The sequence below is a fragment of the Drosophila subpulchrella genome, chromosome X (genome assembly GCF_014743375.2).
Source record: "Drosophila subpulchrella strain 33 F10 #4 breed RU33 chromosome X, RU_Dsub_v1.1 Primary Assembly, whole genome shotgun sequence".
In the NCBI taxonomy this organism is placed as follows: domain Eukaryota; kingdom Metazoa; phylum Arthropoda; class Insecta; order Diptera; family Drosophilidae; genus Drosophila; species Drosophila subpulchrella.
Genome location: NC_050613.1, coordinates 8,743,746 through 8,764,678, shown reverse-complemented (window position 1 = coordinate 8,764,678; position 20,933 = coordinate 8,743,746). Strand labels below are relative to the sequence as shown.

Genomic DNA, 20,933 nt, shown 5'->3' with positions numbered 1-20,933 from the left:
AATTCAATTTGATTTTATTCGATCTGGTGCTGATTGCACGAATGGCAACGTTCTCCAATCGATGGACTCTAATTTTCGGATTTCGCTTGTGGCGTGTGTCAACTGTTATAATTGTTATACACTTAAAGATGCTATAACGGTAAATGTAACGTTCGATCAATGCATGCAATGGTTATGCAGCCACAGAAATTATCAAATCTGAAACTCTATCGTACAATATATCAACAAATATTGGAACGGAACATTAATAGAAATTTAAACAAGAACAGGAACTTTAACTCAAATAAAACATTGATCGTTGACCAGGGTCAGGGATCAAGGATAGCACTTAAAACCGGAACCGAAACCAAAAGCGAAAATCAATTTAAATCGAAAACCGAAAAGCTTAGTGGTTTTTATATGGGTTCAAAGCCTTTAAGCGCAGGTCCAATGGTCAGGCCATGCTGACGAATCTGAAGCCTATTGTTTATTTTCGGTTCTTTAAGCTTGCGTTGAAATGTCGGGCGTAGCAGAATGCAGTTCGAAGCCAATTATTAAGGAATCCATAATATATGTAGATAACGAGTTTTTCGATGTTACCTAAAGCATTCCGAGCAATGACCCAACCAAAATCTAAACAAAAACTACAAAGGAAATAACGAAATCACTCGAAATCAAATAAAACTTAAAACAAGTTCTAAATCAGAAGCTAGGCAAATGGAAAAAACATTGTCAAAAGCTCCTACTATAGAACTACAAAACTGCCTGGGATTCTATATCCCACCGACACTCACGCACTCACAGGTACTCGCATGCACATAAAGAACGGAAATCTAACAAAAAAAAGAAAACTAAAACCATCAAAAAAAAAAAAGAGCGAAAGAGAGTTATAGAGATAGGTAAAGATCGTAGTACATACATACATATCGACACGCACTAACACTATATCCATATACAGGTATGAAAGGATTCAATATCTAGTTGCATGATCATACGGGTAAATTTATACAGCATATAAGGCACGAAATGTACGATCCAATCAAAAGAGGGAGAGATCCAACAAAATGATCAAACTAATCAAAAGAAAGTCGACGAGAAACGATAAAAGAAATGATATGCGATAACCCAGGGTCGATAACAATGCAATGGCAATGCAACGGTAGCGGTAACTATAACTGTAACTTTTACTGTAGCTCTAACTGTAGCTGTAGCGGTGACGCAATTAATCGATAGCTCATAGAAGGACACGAAGCTGCAACGCAAGTTGAAACTGGAGCCCAGTGATCGGTGATCGATAGGCGGCGATCGGAAGACGAGGAGACCCTTGCAGAGGAGTCGGCAAGAATAATGAAAACGCAACGAAAAATCAACCTTATCGAGACCAAAAGCAACTTAAGACAAAGGATATATGTATATTTTTATATGCTTCAGGCCATCGGGCTAACAGTTAACATATCTAGGTCTAAAGACATTGGGTACAGTAGAGCCCAAAACGCAAAAGCCAAAAAACCAAAACGTATCAACGTAAAAGGAATAGGAAAACGATAAAAGCCGAAACGGAATAGGGGAACGATAACAACGGATACGGATACGGAAAAGGTTAAGGTAAAGGTAAAGGAAACTCGTCAAATGGAACGAAACAGAACGGAACGGAACACAAAAGACTGGAATGGAAAGGAAGGTAAAGAAAAATGATGCGCCTGCGCTCGGAATACTTACCGTGCTCACTTTACGAACTTTGGTAGCTTGGTGTGCTGTGGTAGGTGCTGGTTGTCTTTGTATAACGCTCACCGACTCCGACTCCACCTCGACGCTGCGAATGGACATCTTCTCCTTGTTGTTGTCATCGTTGCCCTTCTCGCCGCCAACGAAAAGCTCATAGCTGATGCACGAATACGTCGGACTCTTGGCCATCTCCGGATGCAGTGCAGCCTCTTCGGCGGCAGCCGCATCCGCTGCTGCCTGAGCCTGCGCATTGGCCCGCTCCTCCAGCTTGGCGGCTTTGGCGGCGGCAGCCTCCTCCGCTTCCTACAACAATTGTTATTATGATTAGCCATTATATACAGTCCCATCACTCCGCAATCTCACACATCCGGAGGTTCGGGGGTCTTTGGGGAGGAGGTTCTTTGGTTAGGGATCGGATCATTCGGTTGGGGTTCGGAATTGGTACATTACGAAAAGCAAAACTACGCTACTTTGATCGGTTATGGTTGATAGGTACACAGATCAAATGAAATCATACAGTAAGGTGCTGTGCTGGGTCTTGAGGATCGTTTGTTTTTGGCATAGGACGGGGCTTGGGGTCTTGGGATTCGGGTACTGGGTTCAGGGCTGGATCTTATTTGATACATATTTATATATATATATATATATAGTAAGTATAGGTTGTGAGTAATTTGATTTCTTCTTTTGTTATATTCGTTAATCATTTGTGACTAGTGACAGGATCGGAACTAATGGTGCACTAAAATCATAAGTATATATTAAGTAAGTACGAGTACATATATCTCCAAAGAGTTTTCATACAAGATAAAATATATAAGTATACATGGAGAGAGAGAGAGAAAGGGCAAGTTCCAGGAACTTTGAAAGCTAAATGGTTTGTGATTAAGACCAGGTCTTATAGAGCAGTTACTGGTTCGAGATGGCGGTATCAGACGGAACCGAGCTCGACACTTTATACAATGATTGAAAAGTACAGGAGAGATAGTAGTTTTGATAAGATGTTGCGATAGTTGATTAGATTTGATAGACAATTAGCTAAAGCATACGATATTAGGGCATACGATATACATACGAGTAGTCGATTCATATTCATATTCATATTCATATTGATATTCATATGGTACATACAAAAGAAAAAAGCAAGTCTGTTGTGGTTGTTGCTGTTGTAGTCATTGGTACGGGTAGATATTCTCAATATTCGATCGAGTTCCCGCAGCAATCGAAATTGAAATTATCTACCATTGGCTGTTGAGGTTGTGTGGTGGTATTGGCAGTGGTATATAGTTCGGGTATTACAGTTCGTGGTTCTGTACTGTTCAATGTTCTCTGTCTGTTCTTGTCCCACTGCATGGCACTTGCTGCTGCAGTTGCAGTGGCAGTTGCAGCCGCAGTTGCAGTTGCTGTTGCAGTTGTCTGGGGCACTTGCAGTGGTCTGGGTGTCTACTTACACGTATCGCCTCCTCTTCGGCAGCCTCTTCTTCTTCGGCCTTCTTTTGCAATTCGTCATACGACATGGCAACAATGGCCAAAATCAAATTCACAAGATAGAATGAACCTAGGAAGATGATGACTATAAAGAACAGCATGTGCCATGGTCCGGCGGCGCGCAACACCAGCTGGTACAGGTCCTCCCAGAAGTCCTGTGTCATCAGCCGGAAGGCGGACAGGAAGGCCCAGCCGAACGAATCAAAGCTGGTATAGCCGTAGTTCGGATTCGGCCCAAACCCCTGCAGGCACACGTAGTCATCGTCGCATTGCCTGGTATCGTATCGTATCAGATCGATTGGTTTGTTTAGCGATTGGAGATCGATTGGTTCATGAAAAGAAACGAAGAAAGAACAGAGTTTAGTTCAGTTCGGGCTGAAATTGAGCGATATTTTTATATACCCGTAGAGAGAAATTGCATTTTTCATTATCAAGTTAACATTATTCAATGGTGAATGTAATTGGTTCATAAGTTAACCATGGGAATGCCTATTTGATCTTTAGAATGCATTTTTTTGTGTGAGATCTTTTTGAGATCTCTTAAGATATCTCGGACAAAATACACAACTTACCCCGCGCCAGATATATTGCCGCACAGCGGAAATGAGATGCCCTCATCCTCCGAGTACCAATTGGAACTATTGCGATTGTGATAGTCCCAGTTCTCGTCGGTCAGATTGCCCCAGGAGCCGTCCAGCGGGAATTTCTTGATGCACTTCTGCGTGAGCACGCCCATGTAGATCTGCAGGCCCATCAGCGCGAAGACCGATAGGGAGAACATGGTGAGGATTATCACATCGCGCAGATTCTTCACCGATTCGATGACGGCGCCGACGATGGTCTTCAAGCCTGTCAGTGGGAAAATAATGGTTTAATGTGGATTGGTGTACATTACTCTCATCATTCAGAGGGATAATACAATATGGTAATAGTCTTTCATATTCATATTTCATACCTGGCACAATGGCTACGGTTTTAAGCGCTCGCAGCACCCTAAACGTTCGCAGGGCTGCTAGATTACCTAAATCTATACCCATGGTCACATAACTGCGGATCGGTTATAGATTTCGATTTCGTTGATCGATCGTCGATGGTCGATTGTCGAGGGACGTAATTTGATGGCAGGGTCGGCAGATACAGATACAGATACGGATATACACACAGAATGTCATCGAGTATTAGTAATTAGAGTGCTATAGGCATGCGATTAGTTATGGTTATTTATAGAATTTGCTTCGATTCGATCGGATTCGAATGCATTCGATATAATTACAAATGTTGTGGGTTCATTATTCTTTCGTTGTTCTTTACAAAGCAATTAAGGTAAATCAAACGAGTGTGTGTTTGTAAGCAAATGCATGAAGGGTGAGCAGTGTTCGCATGTACATATGTATGCCATTGGAAGCCCAAATGAATGCGAACTTTGACATATGCCAGTAAACATCGGTACTAAAATAAATAAAGCTGCGGCCGGGCCAAGTTTATTACACATTTTGTAAATTAGCCTCACCTGGGCCACTTCCCACCCGTCCTGGGGGGCCCACCGATCAATTTTCTCCCCGTGGCCGGCCATAAAAGAGCTTGGGCCCCTCCTCAACCAGAAGTACGCTGGTTCGCTGTGACCCGTCGTACGTCATCCTTTGGGAATTCTCGCCAATGGGTGGTTGTACCACCTACAAACTGAAAGTGCCACTAGCAACAGCGGTTCCATTTATTTTTCATGAATATTTATCGATTTGTCTGCCATTGCGTGCAGTGCTGTCGTATAATTGCCAGTTTTTTGATAAAAGACAGAGCGAAGGGGGGATAATGTGAGGGGCAAGGTTTAGAGATCTAAAAGATCAGTTGCTGAATTGTTTAAGGGCCTTAGGAATGGCTTCAAATATTCAATAATTTTTTACGTATACGTAACATTTATATGCTTATATGCAATGGTAAAGAATTACGTTTACGTAACATTAAATGGCAATTCTTTTACGATACTCGTAGAGAAAAAGGGTACATTAGATTCGTCGGTAAGTAAGTTACACTTAGAAGGATCATAGGATCACAGATGGAAAATAATAAGAAAACAATTAAAGCTTTTATTTTTAATCACATTCTACTATGGTATGTAGCCTTTTTTATTATTTCAGAATTGCGAATTGAATTTTATAATAATCGGACAACTATATCATATAGCTGCCATATGAAGGATAGCAAAAATGATGTCAAAAATCGTTATATTTCGTTTACGCCAAAACATTTACGGTGGCAAATTGAAATTTAAAATTATCTTAATATTTCTATGATCATTTATTAATTTCCATAAAATTGGAAAGACCTGCAAATGTCTAAAATAGCGGCTTGTCGAAGTAGGCTTCCTTTCTTGTTTCTATAAGTAGTTGTTATATTTTCAGAAGTACGCAGTGATTTTGATGTCAGATCTTAACTTTTTCTTTTATTAGCCAAACGCTGCTTAATAGCAAACAAGAAATTTTTGAAATAATCGAAATTTATAGTTAGTCATTTTTGTGAAATGGCTTATACTTCTATCGCCGGTGGGTTGATTCTGGCTGCTCTTCGGGAAATGGGTGAACCTGTGACTTTCCGGGAACTTTTGAAACACATAGCCTGCAATATTGGTGTTCAGAGTAACGACTTAAAAGACGATATACAGATTGCCACGCAGGTTGGCGTTCAGCGCGGATTCATCCAGAAGAGTGGACACCGATTCTTTCTAAAAGACGAATTCCCAGACGAAGAAATAAAAGCGGCCGTTGATTTAGTTTTTAAACGAGATAAAGAAAAAGCATGCCAACAAAGTCTTCTGGAGAAAATAACTAAGGGCCCGCAAGAGCAACTGTCCCAGACAGAAGGCAAAACTTTGTTGGAGGTTTTAGCGTATTCTGATGAAGAAGATGCTATGGTATTTAATATTATAAGACCAGAGGATAAAACAGAAAGCAAGGCAAATTCTAATGAAACTATATCTTCGCATTCGAATGGCATGGGACAAGGGGATTCACAGTCTTCGTGTTTAACTATTGAAAGCAAAGATTCAAAGAGCATTTCAATATTTGACGAGCAGAAAGATTCGAAGATGTCACAAACTGCTGAAAGTTGTTCCGAGGACGAACAAGTTTTTCTTAATATTAAGTAGAACAATTCCACGTTGTCAAATACCAATGGAACAGTCAATTAAATTTGTTCAATTGAAGAAGACGGTTCGGTGTTAAACGAAGACAACGGATCAAAAAGGACAGATATGAGTGTAAAATGTGAAGCGAGGTAAATTTTAAGTTTAGAAACTTTGTTCGTTATCATTAACTCTGCTTAGCTTCACAGTTACTTTGAATGGTGTAATGTAAGATCATTTTCGCGTGTCACAATTGGGAATATAAAATAACACCACCTTGTCAAGATACAATATTTCAAAAAGTAAGTCCTTATTACAAAAGTTGATTCGGCCTTCATTTTAAATGCATCATCGATTTTATAAATATTAAGTTACGCATATAACATTCTTTTGAATCCTGATTTGTGGTTTCTAAAACTAAGCACTCAGACAATTGAAAAAGTATACATAACTATGTATACACCATAAAACTTTGAAATACCAAGTAACTTTTTCAACGTTAGAAACAAGTATTTGCACCTCTAAAAGTAAAAAGTTTCACTTGACGCAGGGATCTTGGAAACTATTAAAGCTAGAAAGCTGGGATTAAGCATGTAGATTCTAGAGATTCTTGCGCAGCGCAAGTTTATTTAATGAATTTTACAATTTTAGTTAATATTTTTTATAAGTGTAAATGGGATTTTGTTTTGAGTATCAATACCCATTTACACTCCAAAAAGTCAGACCGTTCATTAAAAATGTATAAGCAAATAAGACATCTCGGAAACTTACGCTGCGCAAGAACCTCATGAATTCGCATGCCAAATAGACTTTTTAGCTTTAATAGTTTTCGAGATCTCTGCGTTCATACGGACGGACAGACAGACGGACATACGGACATGGCTAGTTCGACTGTTCAGGAATATGTATTTTTTTTTGGGTTCGAAAGCGCATCCTTCTACGAGACGAATCTAGTATACCCTTTCACTCTGCGGGTATAAAAATACCCCTTTTACAGTCCAGCTAATTGAATTCGGCTTAACAATGGTATAGGACCTATTTTCGAAACCTGGCTTTCGGGTGAGAAGAAATCTTGTGCGGGAACGAGTGGCCTTCATTTGGCAAAAATCGCTCTACGTCCGAGTGGGAAAAATATAAAAAATAAACACGAACGCTTTAAGCCGGAGCTTTAAAATGTCGTGCCTGGCATTGACGAGCCAAGGCTGCGCGTCCTGGCGGCGCCACCAGGCAAATGTGCCGCACGACACAGTCACCTCCCAGTAGTCACCCCACATCCCTCCCCCCCCTCAGTGGGCCACCCAGGAAAAAGAAAAAAAAAGAAAAAGAAAAATAAAAAAAGTATGGCAAATAGACAGCTCCAATAAATGCTTAAAATGAAGCAGAAAGCAATGAAATGGAATTGTCACGAAACGACAAAAAGAACAAGGGAAAGCGGTAACCAAAAGATGGAAAATGGAACAAAAATTAACTTGAGCGACCAAAAATTTGTTTATGGCTTTTGTAAATGTGTGTGTGTGTGTGTGTGTGAAATAATCGTAGAAAATCCTGTCATGTGCCTGTATGTGTGTGTATATAATTTATATGTGTATGTGTTTGGTTGGGCGCGTCATTAGAAACGGCAAAAATAAATCAATAAAAATGCTCCGTTAACGCGACTTATTTTGTTTCCCTCGCGTGTATCGTATAATTCTATAGAATTTTATGACGGTTTTCTTGTGGCTGCTATTTTCTGTTTTTTTCCCCGTTTTTATTATTTTCCAACTGCTGACTCTAATGAATGTAATTCCATTTGCTCTTTGGTCTTGTGCCCCATTTTCTTTTTAATTTGGTTCAGCTCCTTTTTTTTGTATTTTTCCGATGACCTCTCCCCTTTGATTAATTCGGAAAATTCCACATAACTAACTCTATAGATTTCTTAATAAGTCTATCAGTACTTATTGAATTAAGAACAAACATACCGATTTTCTTATATTACGAGGACAATTAGCTTTACAAAAAACAAGCTTATTTATGTTTTTAGAGTGACCAGATTTGCTTGGGCTTAATAAGCCAAAATTTACCTAAGTCAACTTACAGTTATTAAAATTGAATGATAAGAAATTTGAGGCATTGATTCTTAGTTTTGAGTGGATAGCTTCATATATATAGAGAGCTATTCCTAAGCAGAGAAGTAAATTGATTAATTTGGGGAAAACCCTATTTAAAAATCGTTATGTTCGATTTTTCCATAGGAATTTAAAGTTTTTAACTCGGTCAATTGGTCATGTTCATGTGCATTTGCCTCGACAAACGTAAGCATTGTTCTATGGCCACCGATTTTACTTGAATTTTTTGCGCTTTCCCATATTTTGAGCCCATTTATGTAACTGCTGATGCTGATAGGACACACAGCTGTCTCTTTGATTACATTTAATGGACCGGCAAAATATGCATATATGCATATGTCTGTAAGTCGGTTAACGCCGCATTCATTCGCCTTCGGCATTCAGCCTCATTTTTTCCATTTTTCCGTTTTATTCGATTTTTTTATCGCTTCCATTGATTGACTCAACTTGATGCTGCTAATTGCGCAACTCCCACACAAATATGTACACACATATAGTACTGGGACAGCCATGATTATGTTAATGAGGTGTGTACGTGGGTGTGTGTGTGAATGTTTTGCATAAATTGATAATAATAATAAATATTGTATGCAAATACCGCTAATTTGTAATCAGAAGTCAACTGCCTGTAAACTTGAAACAGAAAAAAAAAGAAAATTTATAAAACCGAAACGGAAAACATGGCGTGGGAAAAGGGGTTGGAAGGAAGTCCGGGTTGAGTGGGTGGTTGGACGGAAAAGGCCTGCTATTCAGATTCATGTGTCTACAGTTTATACCATGGATGATTCAGTTAAGATACCAATACGAAAGCAAATTGTAATTCAAAGGCAACACAAAAAACGAGAACTGATCCTTATAGATGATACATTGGTGCGAGAGTGGAGATACTGATCAACACCGAAAATAATACTATGCAATTAGAGTTAAGGCTGATATTAATAATGTTAATATTAATATCATATCATATGACATTTATTATAATAGTCTTTTATAATTACAAAAGTTTTTAGTTATTTAAACAATAAGAAAATCGGAAAGCTTTTTAAGCTACATTTCAAATGAAATAGTAAATATTTTTAGGAAATAATATCTTTATTTTAGTTATCATATGGCTCTTGCAATATTCTCAATTTATATAATATTAAATATTCATATGTTTGTATACCCTTGCAGAGGGTAAATTGATTTCGATCAGAAGTAAACATATACGGTAGTTAATTGAAATGGAACATTATCTTAAGATTTCTGTAATTAGTTTTAAGTTTTCTAAAAATTTTAAAGCTCTTTACATACAACCCCCCCACGTGAACGACCTGCAAGGGTATAGAAACTTCGGCTTGCCGAAGATAGCTTCCTTTCTTGTTTTATTTGATAAATTATTTTGTAAACACTATTTTCGGTGCTAAAGCAGTATGCAATGGGTATTGAAAGCGTGATATACGATGGATGATAATTTATTATTCAATTGTAATAAGTAAGATATTATTATATATAGGTTTATATAACTCACGCTAAAGCTATTACTACGAAGTCCAGCCAATTCCATGCATCTCTAAGATACGTAAACGGGCATAAAATGAAACCTCGTGCCATCACTTTAACAGCTGATTCAAATGTGTAGATTCCGGTGAATATCACCCTAAAAACGAATTGAATTTCGAAATGCAATTTGTTGTTGTCTTCTCGGTTCTTATGCACTTCAAATGTTGCTTGAAATGTTTATTTTTTTTTATATATTTTTTGGTTAGACTGCCTGATGATGGGTCATCGACAAACAAAAAAAAAGAAGAAGAACAACAGACACACAAAAACTAAAACCAATTGGTAAAGGTTGACCAAGAAAATAGATGGTTAACTGTTACATAGAAATCGAAAATCAAATATTCAAAATAGAGTAGTTGCGAAGTGGAGGAGAAATGGCGCTTAAAAGTAGGCTACGCTCCCGGCTCCCAATTGTGATGTGCTCTCCAGTCGCTGGCACTTTTCAATCCAGCGTTGATTTACCATATTCGCCTCCATCGACAGACCTTATCGCAGTTCTCCAAGATCATTCTCCAAGATTTAGTATAAACGTACGTTTTAAAACTAACTTAAGTGATTAGCCTAAACGCTTGTGTGAATCGTGCCACAGCCTCAATGAGTTCAACGATAGTATCCGTATCTGATTGAGATTCACAAATTGCCTTTGCTTTTTTCTTAGGTTGATGTACTGCTACCACCATCCATTCAACTAGAACCCCAAAAAGCCAGCGCCCACACAAACACACCCACCAAGAATTTGGGAAAGGGAAAGGCTTCCTGAATCTTTCGGACTCACAGTGTCCAACATTTGCAAAGTATAGCCTATAATGGTTAATTTACTGAAGTTTAGTAAGCATACTCTATGGAAAAGGTTGGCCACTCATCAGGAATAATTTTCTCAAATATTTTAAGTCCTACATATCATGCCTTTATGCTTAACCTTCTTATTTCTTTCCAATTCAAACATTTAAATAAGTATTCCTACAAAATATTAATAATTCACGAACTATTATCAAATATTTCATAATGCATTATTTTAATATCCCTACTTAGTTAAGAACAGCTGCTTGTCCATAGGAATGATTTCCCCTTATCAATTTAAGCTTTAACTCCCAGTTCGAACACACATCACATGATAAATAAAATAATTTATTTTTAAAAGATATCAAGATGCATCAATTCTAATCCATGAATATTTCATAATTTTTTCAGATAATCCTTGGGTGCATTGGTGGAGAAGATGTGCATGAAATGCCTTCCGTTCCACATCAAAAGGACACTTGGCAAGTGCTCGACCGTCCCAATTACTGAATTGCAGATGCAGATAGACAATTGTCAATGTCAATAATGGTTAATACTTAACGGCCAGCTGCTTGAAGCCGCTTTTGTGTGGGAAGCTGCTCGTGTGGGTGTCAGATCAATAATCCGACCTTCGGCCGAACGGTCCGCCCATTTGCCCACTTGTCCATTCCACGCCCCCTGTTGGCGCGCCCCCAGTGCCACGCCCCCCGCTGCCTAGTTAGCCATTTGACAGATTTCAGACAGTTTAAAGTCGCTGCGGGGGCAGGGAAAATGGAAAATGGGAAATGGGGACTGGGAAACGGGGAATGCGTCTGACCTAGGCCCCAATGCCTGTGAAGGACACTCGAGCTGTGTTTTAATTGCAGGTATTATGTCTTTCTCAGGGGCCCGCACAAGTGTGACCCCTGCACTGGCGAAAACAATGGAGCATTTGGAATTTAATCACTCTCCGAAAACCCTCTAGTTAAAAGTATATTCCTAGATTGTGTAAAAAAATGGTATCTTTAAAATAATATTATTGTCCTTGCTTAAGTTACAAAAAATATATAGAGTTCCTTAATATTTCGCTCATAAACAAAAAAAACATTTTTTAATAGAATCCTTTGTAGTATCATTTCTCAATGAAATTTTTCTTTGTGCATGCCCATCTCGACCCACTTTAAGAAGCGTCCTTTGGCCTTCCTTTCTCTGGTTATTCCGCACATTCGTACTTTCCCTTTTTCCTGGTGTGCGTGTGTGTGTATGCGTGTCTCAAGTTATGCAGCACCTGCTGTTCAGGCACCCATACCCCCATCCACCTACTTCCTGAACCCTCGAACGCGTCCAACCCTTAGCCAAGTTCAAGTGACACTTCCGCTTGCACTTCCATCTGGCTGCCACCTACTTCTCATCCTGATCCTTATCCTTATCCGTATTCTTAACCTTAAAGTTCTCCTTATGTGCTCTGTCTCTCTCTCGCTCTCTATCTCTCTGTCTATCTCAGGGTGCTCCATTCTGATACCAAATCTGCGACAATAACTTTGATATCAGCTAGAAAAATGACGTAACTCTTTTCACTTTACATATTGCTTTCTTGGCGTTGGCGCTCTCTTCAAAGCATTTTTGCTCGCTTGGCTTTCCTTTTTTTTGTCGCTAGGGTTTACCATTACCTATGTACAAGTTACCACTACGTATACGCAATATTCTAGGTTAAGCGACTTCTAGATGAGCACTAATCGAATCGAGTCTAACTAGAGGTACATTTCAAATCGATTGGGAGTCGACTAGTAGGTGAAAAGAGCGAGAGACAGATGTCCTGCCAGCTAATGGAATATTTAAATAAATGTTTATATACGGGATCCAAGGATCCTTCAACTCTTCTAAAGGTTATAAGTTTTCTAAGTCAGCTAAGTATCACACAAAACTCTACTTTACTTTCACCCCCAGAGCGATCTGTGAATAGTACGGTACCAAAACACTCTCTAAAACTAAATTCGATTATAAGGGATCTTAACTAATTATTTCTAGTGCTATGATTACATATGATTTACATAGATACGATGGTCGAAATTAACTAAGTTCTGCTTCTAGTATGGGAATAGTTTAGGGATCTTAGATTACAATACTTTTGTTTTTAAAAGGTTTACTTAATATAGATATATTTTTAACAATTTACATATGTTCTATCTATGGATATAATTTCAATTTGTAACAATTTACATATGTTCTATCTATGGATATAAATTCAATTTTATGTTGTATGTTCGAAGCATGGTTAAGATACATGTATGTATAAATAATCTAGGTAGCTAGGAACTACGATCGAGTATACGGAGCAAAGATACTTCAGTTACAAATGATATATCGATTGAATTTAATTCGAAACGTGAACAAACCAAAACCAACCAGTTCGACTGGTTCAGTCCCAGCTGGACCTCTACGAATCACCGAAGCTCTGGATCGGATCGGGAAACTCGGTTCGGATAGTCGGGGAGATTGGATTGCAGAACCGCAGATGGACTAGCGAGGCAAATTTACAGTTGGAATGAGTAATTTGAATGGATCTGAGATTGGGACGCGAGTAGTGGTGGCTCTACGATCCAGTTATCGAATGGTCGAACGATCGATTATTGCAAAGTTACTCACGACAGAAACGAGTACGGATATGAGGATATACAGATATAGTTGGTAGATAGAAGATAGGTATGTAGGCAGTTTGATGCGATAGTGGTGTCATATCATACAAGAGCGGATGTTCGCAACAGGTCGCGGTTGTCAATGGACTGGCCATCACCGAGTAGTCGTACCGCTACTATTTATAATGCATCATGATATCAAGGTTCTCTTACTGGAAATGGTTTTAGCTACCTAGGATCTTTACTTTACTCGACACCTTTACCTTCGCCTGCGTAGGTTATTCAGATTGTTTAGACTGTTAAATGGGTTTTGTTTTTCATAAAGATATAGTACAGGTGTGTTTACATATCGATTGCACTTTGGTTTGTTGCTGTTTGTCGATTTCTTTTCGTTTGGCTTTTGTTTAAATCATAGAGGAAAGAAATTCAAGTTTGACCTAAATACACATCTGCATAAATATCGAAAAAGTTACATATATAATATTGTATAATATATGGTTTAAATATAGTTAGGTATGTCGATTATATAGCACATAGGTATATAGATGTATATATATACTTATATGACTAGTACAGAGTATAAGAACATTAGTTGTAAAATATCCAAAAACAAAGTCGAACCGAAAACGGAAACCAAAATAAACTGAAATCAGTATCGAAAATCAAATTTAGCTAAGGGAAAGGAACCAAATCAAGTGTATTCAGTCGGGGGTTACATATAGAGTATATTTTCAAATAAGGATTATACATATAGTGCGCACTTACTCAGTGGACTCAACCGTGGGCGTTGTCGGCATTATCATCAGGATGCAGTTGACGAGAATTGTGGTGATGATGAATAGGGAAAATAATGGATGCACTAGAATGTAAATGGCCACACGACGTATCGGATTGAATGGATCGAGCAGCCACATTGCTTTTGATGCAGAAAAGCGAAAAATATCTTTTCCTTTGCTTACAACTACGAATGTCTGCAAGAGAGATCATTGGATTTGGGTTTTCAATATTGGGGATATCCATTAGAGTAAAAGATTGAGTCCCTCCCTTAGATTCCTATAAGATCGTTTAGCGGACTTACCAGTACATTGCTGTAGTAGGGATCGATATCCTCGAGAGGAGTGGAGGCCAATTCCGGCGGGAAGCTGCCCTGCAATCGAACAGGTATTGGCACACCCTGTTCAAGTGTAGGATCCGGTTGTGGACCTTCATCCTCGTCCTCGTCATCATATCGGATCTGTTTGCAGTGCGGTAAAGTGTGTGCGTTGTGCGGAGAGAACAGAACGGGTTGGACGACAATAGATTAGCAAGGACCTTCGCACAAGACATCAATCACTATCAATCACGCGGCTCTCTTTGAGCCCGGAATCCAACTCAAAAACGGAATTGAAAGAATCGAAAATCATAAGTCAGAAGTAAGTGAGTGGCACACAAATCAACATCAATTTCAAGCGCTTTCGATTCGAATTAAAGAATTTTGTGATGGTTTCAGTTTTGCATATCATATCAGAGGTTTGTTTATATATGTATATATATTTATATATATAGTGTGGTATACATTTAATATAGTAAGTATATATACAGGGTGATGGACGAAGCAATAGGGGAGTGGGAGGCAGCTTAGGGACGGGTCTTGGGGGCTCAGCCGATTCTGTTGGTATGCAAAAGTAACACCAAGTCGGTTCGACCAATATCTGGCCTAAGACCTTTTAGAGCGCTTCATCGTTTTAATGGTTTCTTCATCTAGTTTCTGATTCATCATTATTCTTGTGTCAGGTTCAAAGAAACTGAAATAAAACTCATGTATAAGGTGGAACCGAAACGGAAACGGAAATGTTTATGGAAACGGAAGAGGAAACTGAGGTAACCAGTGTTGGAGTCCCTTTCCATGTGTGTGTATATGTTGTTCTTTAAATATGTGGCATGCCCTTATAAAATAGAAACCAAAAACCGTGTCCAGTGTTGGTAAACGATTAGCTAGAGTGCGCAAAACACTAGGCTATACTAAGTATTACGGGTAGGGTTGGAATATCTGGAGAGAGGATCACAAGCAGGAAAACCGGATGGGGAATTCAATGTCACCTCGTCGACATTTTGCGTTTTTCAAAAAATTCTCTGATTGCCCAGACAAACATTATTCTTGCATGTTCGGGTAAGTTTTAATTGCCCCGCCATACATATTGTATGACATTGTTTTTTTTTTGTTTTTTTTTGGGTTCTCTGGTTTCTATTCCATACAATACCATCCTCATTCTCATCCTATACTATCCGCCTCCCTATCGATTTCAGTCGCTCGGGGTTAGTCGGTACTGAAACGTACTGTTTTTACTTTCCACGGACGCGGGCACGTGCAGTGCCAAAAGCGAAATTCAAGAGCCCAGAGCCAAAAGCACAGAAACTCTAACGTCACTCTATGAAACGTATCGTTCGATTCGCCCTCTCGCTCCGGCCACATGTACCACATATAGCCATACTATACCAGGCTATACTATATGGGTGCGACCCACTCTATGTGTACACGAACAGAGGGAGAAGGCCAGAAAGGGAGAGCGAGAGAATGGAAAACTAAAGGAAAAAGGAAAAATTCCATAATAGTTGGCTTGGCGTGACAATTAGATTTTCCCAGTATGTGTGTGTAGGATGTAATGGTGTATATATGTGGGCCTGGTGGAGCCGAGGCTTTGACGCAATTGCGGCACTCACCAGTCACCAGGACACCAGGACACCAGGACTACAAAGCCCCGGACACGGACACGGAGTTGGTGGTTCGATGGGTGGCGGGCCTTTTAAAACATCCAACTGGAGTCTATATTTAAACTAATAAAAGGTAAGCCGCAAAGTGGCGCGAAAGAGAGGCAGATAGTTGGATATTGCAGCCGGATCCGACCGGACATAGGTCGTCCTTGCGCCTTCGCGGACCGCGTACCGATTACAAATTTATGACGCATTCGCCGGACGCTAACGAAATGAGGTTAGGTTGGGGCTAGCTAACTGCATGGTTAGATCAAGCGGTGTTTAGGTCGGAAATTGAAATTTATATTAGAGGCCTATACAGGAAACGCAAGCTCCCAAGTTGAAAGGCTTAGGAAAGCAAAAAAATGAGTTAAGGTCGGTAATTTCACTTTATTTATAGTTCACCTAGGGTTAATATTTAACCTTGTGCCTGGTTTAGGATACAAGTGGAATATTATATTTTTAAGATATAGGCTGTAGACCGAAAAGGGAGGTTTGGATGGGCTAAAAAATATGAGCAATCAAGGAAGTAGTTATATTTATTAGTTGTATTGGCTAACCTGGGGTAAGATATTGGGAAGGTTTTGACAAAAAGAACACAGGATCCAAATGAGTCATACTTATTAGTTATATAGGCTAACCTGGGGTTAGTTATTGAGGAGGTTTTGACAAAAGGAACATAGAGGAATTAAATGGGGATGGATAGTTAGGAGTAAGGTGAAGTATGCTTAGATACATACGTAGCAATTCCAATAAGAGATGGTGGGGAAAATTGGTGGGGCACATTTGCTGGGGCGTTGAAAAGGTGGAGAAAGTAGCTAAAAGAGAAAGTTTTTCATGCGCCATGCAACGTCAACTACAACGACATGCACACTCCTAAGCACACGCACTTTCACACACTTATGTACACGTACACCCAGGCACACCATTACTTTATATACATAGCAGATGGTTTTTTGGAAGGGGTTTCAGGCGGTTTTTTTTTTTGGATCTAGGACTGGGTTTCGGGCTCAGGGGGTTTCTACTGTTTTGTCTGAAGCCAACTACAAATGATAGTTCAAACCGAAACTGAACCGAAGCTGATATACCTCTTAATGATGTTCATCTAACGCTAGGAAATAACTAACGATAGAGGCCAAGATATTGCTGGGATGTGGGATTGGACAAGTGTGGATGCCTTACATGCTCGGCAATGAGTTCTGTGATCGTTTGAGTTTGGGGTGTCGGGATCCCAGCAATATGTGGGGGATGCCTGGCCCTAGCTGTGGCTGTCCTCGGATGAGATACTTTGAGATACTTTGAGATACTTTGGCTGGCACTTACTCGATTCACCTCCCACAACTTACAGTACGCTGGCAACTCGGTGACTCATCTGCTTTGTTTGCTCGACATCTCCTGCGCTTTCCCGCATTACGCTCCCATTTTTACTCGTTCTTTATTGGTTTTTATGTAATCGTAATTCTATGGGCCGAAATTTATGAGAATTTCTTATGTATGTCGGTTGGTTGATTGGTCGGATGCGGGGCAATGCAAAAATTTGCGCTTGGGGAAATCTTTGCGGATTGCTCGCCGCCTTTGAAATCATCAGACATCTGCATAGTATGGTCAAAAGAAACGAGTTCCTAGCCCTAACATTTTGGTCTCTGCGCCTAGCGTAAGTTCATAGGGTTCGGAGCTGGATCGGGATAGGTTAGTTCAGTGTGTGGGGACTGGTTTATATATTATCATATATATATACATATATATTGCTCACATTGAGAACAACAAATAGTACACAAAAACACACACAAATTATTTGAGTATTAGCTGGCAAAAACATAGCAGATACATATATGGTAGACACGGTTACGAATACACATAGTTGGGTGGGGGGGGTACTCTGTTTCGGTTCGGTTTTTGGGTACAGGGACACTTGGAGCCCTTGATTTGCCATTAATACTTCTCGGGCGCGCACACAGATGCACCCAAGCCAGGACCCAGTGCCGTCTATGTGTGTGTGTGTGTGTTAGCGGCTTTGATTCCTGCCTTGGGGCCACCAGACCATTCGGCCCGTTTCGCTAAGCTTCTTAGCCACTCAGTCACTTCGGGGGCTCCACCTTGATAAGTAGTTGAGGCCCCCGGGCAGAGTCAATAACTATGGCAATGCCAAATGGGAAATGGCAAACGGCACATGACAAAGGGATATTGGTTCACTTGTAACCCGAAGCGGTATATTTAACAGCAATAAATGGATAAAGAACAAGAAAAACATTTGGTCTTTTCATCGGCCAGCCGAAGCATCTTAGGTCCTTGCAAGGCCCTTAAAAGGATACCATAAATAATAAAGAATTACAACAAATATATTTGTTATTTACATATTGCCCAATTTATTTAGAATTAAGATTGATGTTAATATTGTTATATTGATATTAGATGTTTAGAAATATTTAATATCATTATCTGTAGGCGCTTATTAAATGATTTCAAATCACTTGAGAATTATTCCAAGATCCCAGACAACAAATAAAAGTTAGATAATTAATCCTAGCTTAAAATAATAACTTAAATAATAAAGAACCACCGAAATATTTTATAGATATATTTCATAACTGCCCAATTTTGTTAGAAATCAGATGATATTTTATATTGTTATTGGAAATAAGTGATATCACTATCTTCAGACACAATTTAAGTGAGTTCAAATCAATTAAACTTTAATCCAAGATACCAGGCATTAAGTCAAATTTAAAGATAATCCATTATATTCAGACCAACAGTACAGTGAAAACCTTTTGCAAGGACCCAAATCAGACTGCGTAAAGCGAAAAAGTTAAAAGCGTATTTTCAGCTGCATTAGTAGTTTTTTTTTTGGCTATTTAAGGGTGAGCTTTAGGTTTTCTTTTTTTTGTTATTATTCTTTTTGCATTAAGCGTCCCGGGGCGGTGGGAAAGATATAGAACGGCAAAGATATAGTACGAATTTACGATATACATAGATACAAGCTTACGTACAAGGGCTACATTTAGGGAGCGGATACAAAGATATGCATATACAGTAGATACTGGGTACGAGATTGACGTTATATATGTTGAGTCTGGGGGCACACCAGTGTGGGGGTCTGGATCAAACTGGGCTAAGTGGCGTGGATTGGCTGGCTTGATTGGTAAGTTGCAGCAGTTGCACAAAGAAACTGAGAGGAACTGAGAAACCAACAACGGAAAATTGCAACGCAAAATTGTTCGGCTAAAGGAAAACGATTTGTGGCAATAAAGTCTCAACTGAAAAGGCACGATAAAGGTGAAATCATAAAACTTTTCCTTCGATTCGGATTGAGATGGAGATTCTCTCAAGGTGTGTGTATATGTGGGGTATGTTCTCGAAGGTCGGGTAGTGTTTTTTGGGGGAAGTGGTGGGGGTGGTTTTCTTATTCTTATTTGTTGTGGTTTCTTTGTATTTTTTTTTGGGTTTTCTGAGCAAAATCTTACTTCTTTTTGTTTTTTCTTGCGACCATATTGCGGCTGAAAGAAGATTTGGATTTGGTATTTGGTTTAGGGCATTCATTACGAGCATATTATCAAGTTCAATAAAAAGTAGCGTAGTAGTAGAGAAATGTTCATGTTCGATTTGGTATTGATTTTGATTTGGTATTTCGTAATTTTGTTTGATTGCATTATGCAAGCGCCGAATTCGCATTTTACATTCATTGTTGATGGCATTTATATTCATTTATAATCATGGTTATATTCATTTTTGGTCCAGACAGCAGCGCGCAAAAGATTCGTTGAGAGAGAGCGTTCAAAAAGTAGAGAGAAAGTTGTAAATGAAACGGAAGAAGAGTACACGAAAGAAAAAACAAACGGTAGAAAGTGGTTATGTAGGCGAGCAGTTTTCAGCATTATGTCAGGGAGGATATACATATGGGATATCGATCACGATATCGGTATCGCTATCGGTATCGGGCTACCCCTAATAATTGCTTTTGCGCATCTTCGCAATGCATTAATCATGGATAATGATTCTTTGATATCTGAATTCTGATTGATTTCTATTTCTAGTGTGGTTGTGTCTGTATCTGTGACTGGGTGTTGAAAATGGGCTTTACAGAGTGTGAGGTCGGAGGTGGGAGAGAGACAGAGACAGAGGCGAAGACAGAGACAGAGCTAGGATTGAAGTTATAAATTTTGAGGATCGAAGTTGAAAGATTATTGAGGTGCGCATGGGTTAAGTCGTTGCTTTTCAATGTGTAGGTGGCTAATGACAATGCGCTTTGATGGTTTTGTACAAGATATCATAGCAAGCCGCTTACAGCTACGATCAGTTTGGGTTGATTGAGCTTTTAGTTTAAACGAATCCAATAATTTAAGTACTCTCTAATTTAAAGGTGGTTCCTTTTCAGTTGATGTAAGCCCCAACATTTCCTGCTGTTCCAACTTCTCATGGTTTAGATCTTTGGATCTGTTTGATGGTCCTTTGAATTTAGTTCCAATTTTTGTAGCAGACAAATTTATCGTTTTCGATAGGTTATAGCATTTTCATAAATTGTAGACTTTAAGTTTTTCCTCAATGGCTCTTGTTTATTGGGAGAGCTACCAGCAATGTTCATTAATAACTGGCATTTGCGTAGTTGGGCTATTGGATTTTGAGATCTGTATTTATAGATATAGGCCTTATTATAATATTCATATTTTCAGAATCCGTCTATAACAACTATTTTGTTATAGAAGATTCTTATCCATTAAGAGTTCCACCATGTTATTTTAAAGCAGTAATGCTCTTCATCGGTTCCATTTTTGGGCATTGGTCTTTTTTAAATTGTTCAGAGCAGTCGGCTAACTTTGGTTCCTTTGTTTTATAGCAGGCACTACTGCAAAAGAT

The 20,933-nt window shown here is 39.1% G+C and overlaps 1 protein-coding gene and 1 long non-coding RNA gene across 52 annotated transcripts in view; one reads left to right on the top strand and one right to left on the bottom strand.

Annotated features, from left to right (window-relative positions):
* LOC119556356 (sodium channel protein para) overlaps nucleotides 1–20,933 on the bottom strand; it is a 71,895-nt gene that overhangs the window by 38,015 nt on the left and 12,947 nt on the right. For 31 of the 50 annotated variants that reach the window (XM_037868464.1, XM_037868515.1, XM_037868467.1 and 28 more), the window contains exons 5-12: nucleotides 19,544–19,576; nucleotides 14,428–14,583; nucleotides 14,115–14,320; nucleotides 9,923–10,051; nucleotides 4,145–4,236; nucleotides 3,762–4,038; nucleotides 3,153–3,462; nucleotides 1,699–2,007 (exon numbers count right to left, since the gene is read on the bottom strand). In XM_037868464.1, the coding sequence (XP_037724392.1) occupies nucleotides 1,699–2,007; nucleotides 3,153–3,462; nucleotides 3,762–4,038; nucleotides 4,145–4,236; nucleotides 9,923–10,051; nucleotides 14,115–14,320; nucleotides 14,428–14,583; nucleotides 19,544–19,576 (1,512 nt within the window). The remainder of the gene's footprint in view (nucleotides 1–1,698; nucleotides 2,008–3,152; nucleotides 3,463–3,761; nucleotides 4,039–4,144; nucleotides 4,237–9,922; nucleotides 10,052–14,114; nucleotides 14,321–14,427; nucleotides 14,584–19,543; nucleotides 19,577–20,933) is intronic. The other 19 variants (XM_037868470.1, XM_037868488.1, XM_037868475.1 and 16 more) reach the window with 2 other exon arrangements.
* On the top strand, nucleotides 5,576–11,803 carry LOC119556358. Of its 2 annotated transcripts, none has more exons than XR_005219968.1 (3): nucleotides 5,576–6,459; nucleotides 6,509–6,609; nucleotides 11,146–11,803. It is a non-coding gene; the product is annotated as an uncharacterized LOC119556358 (long non-coding RNA). The 2 variants fall into 2 exon arrangements; XR_005219967.1 differs by having other exon boundaries at nucleotides 5,581–6,459; nucleotides 6,517–6,609; nucleotides 11,146–11,801.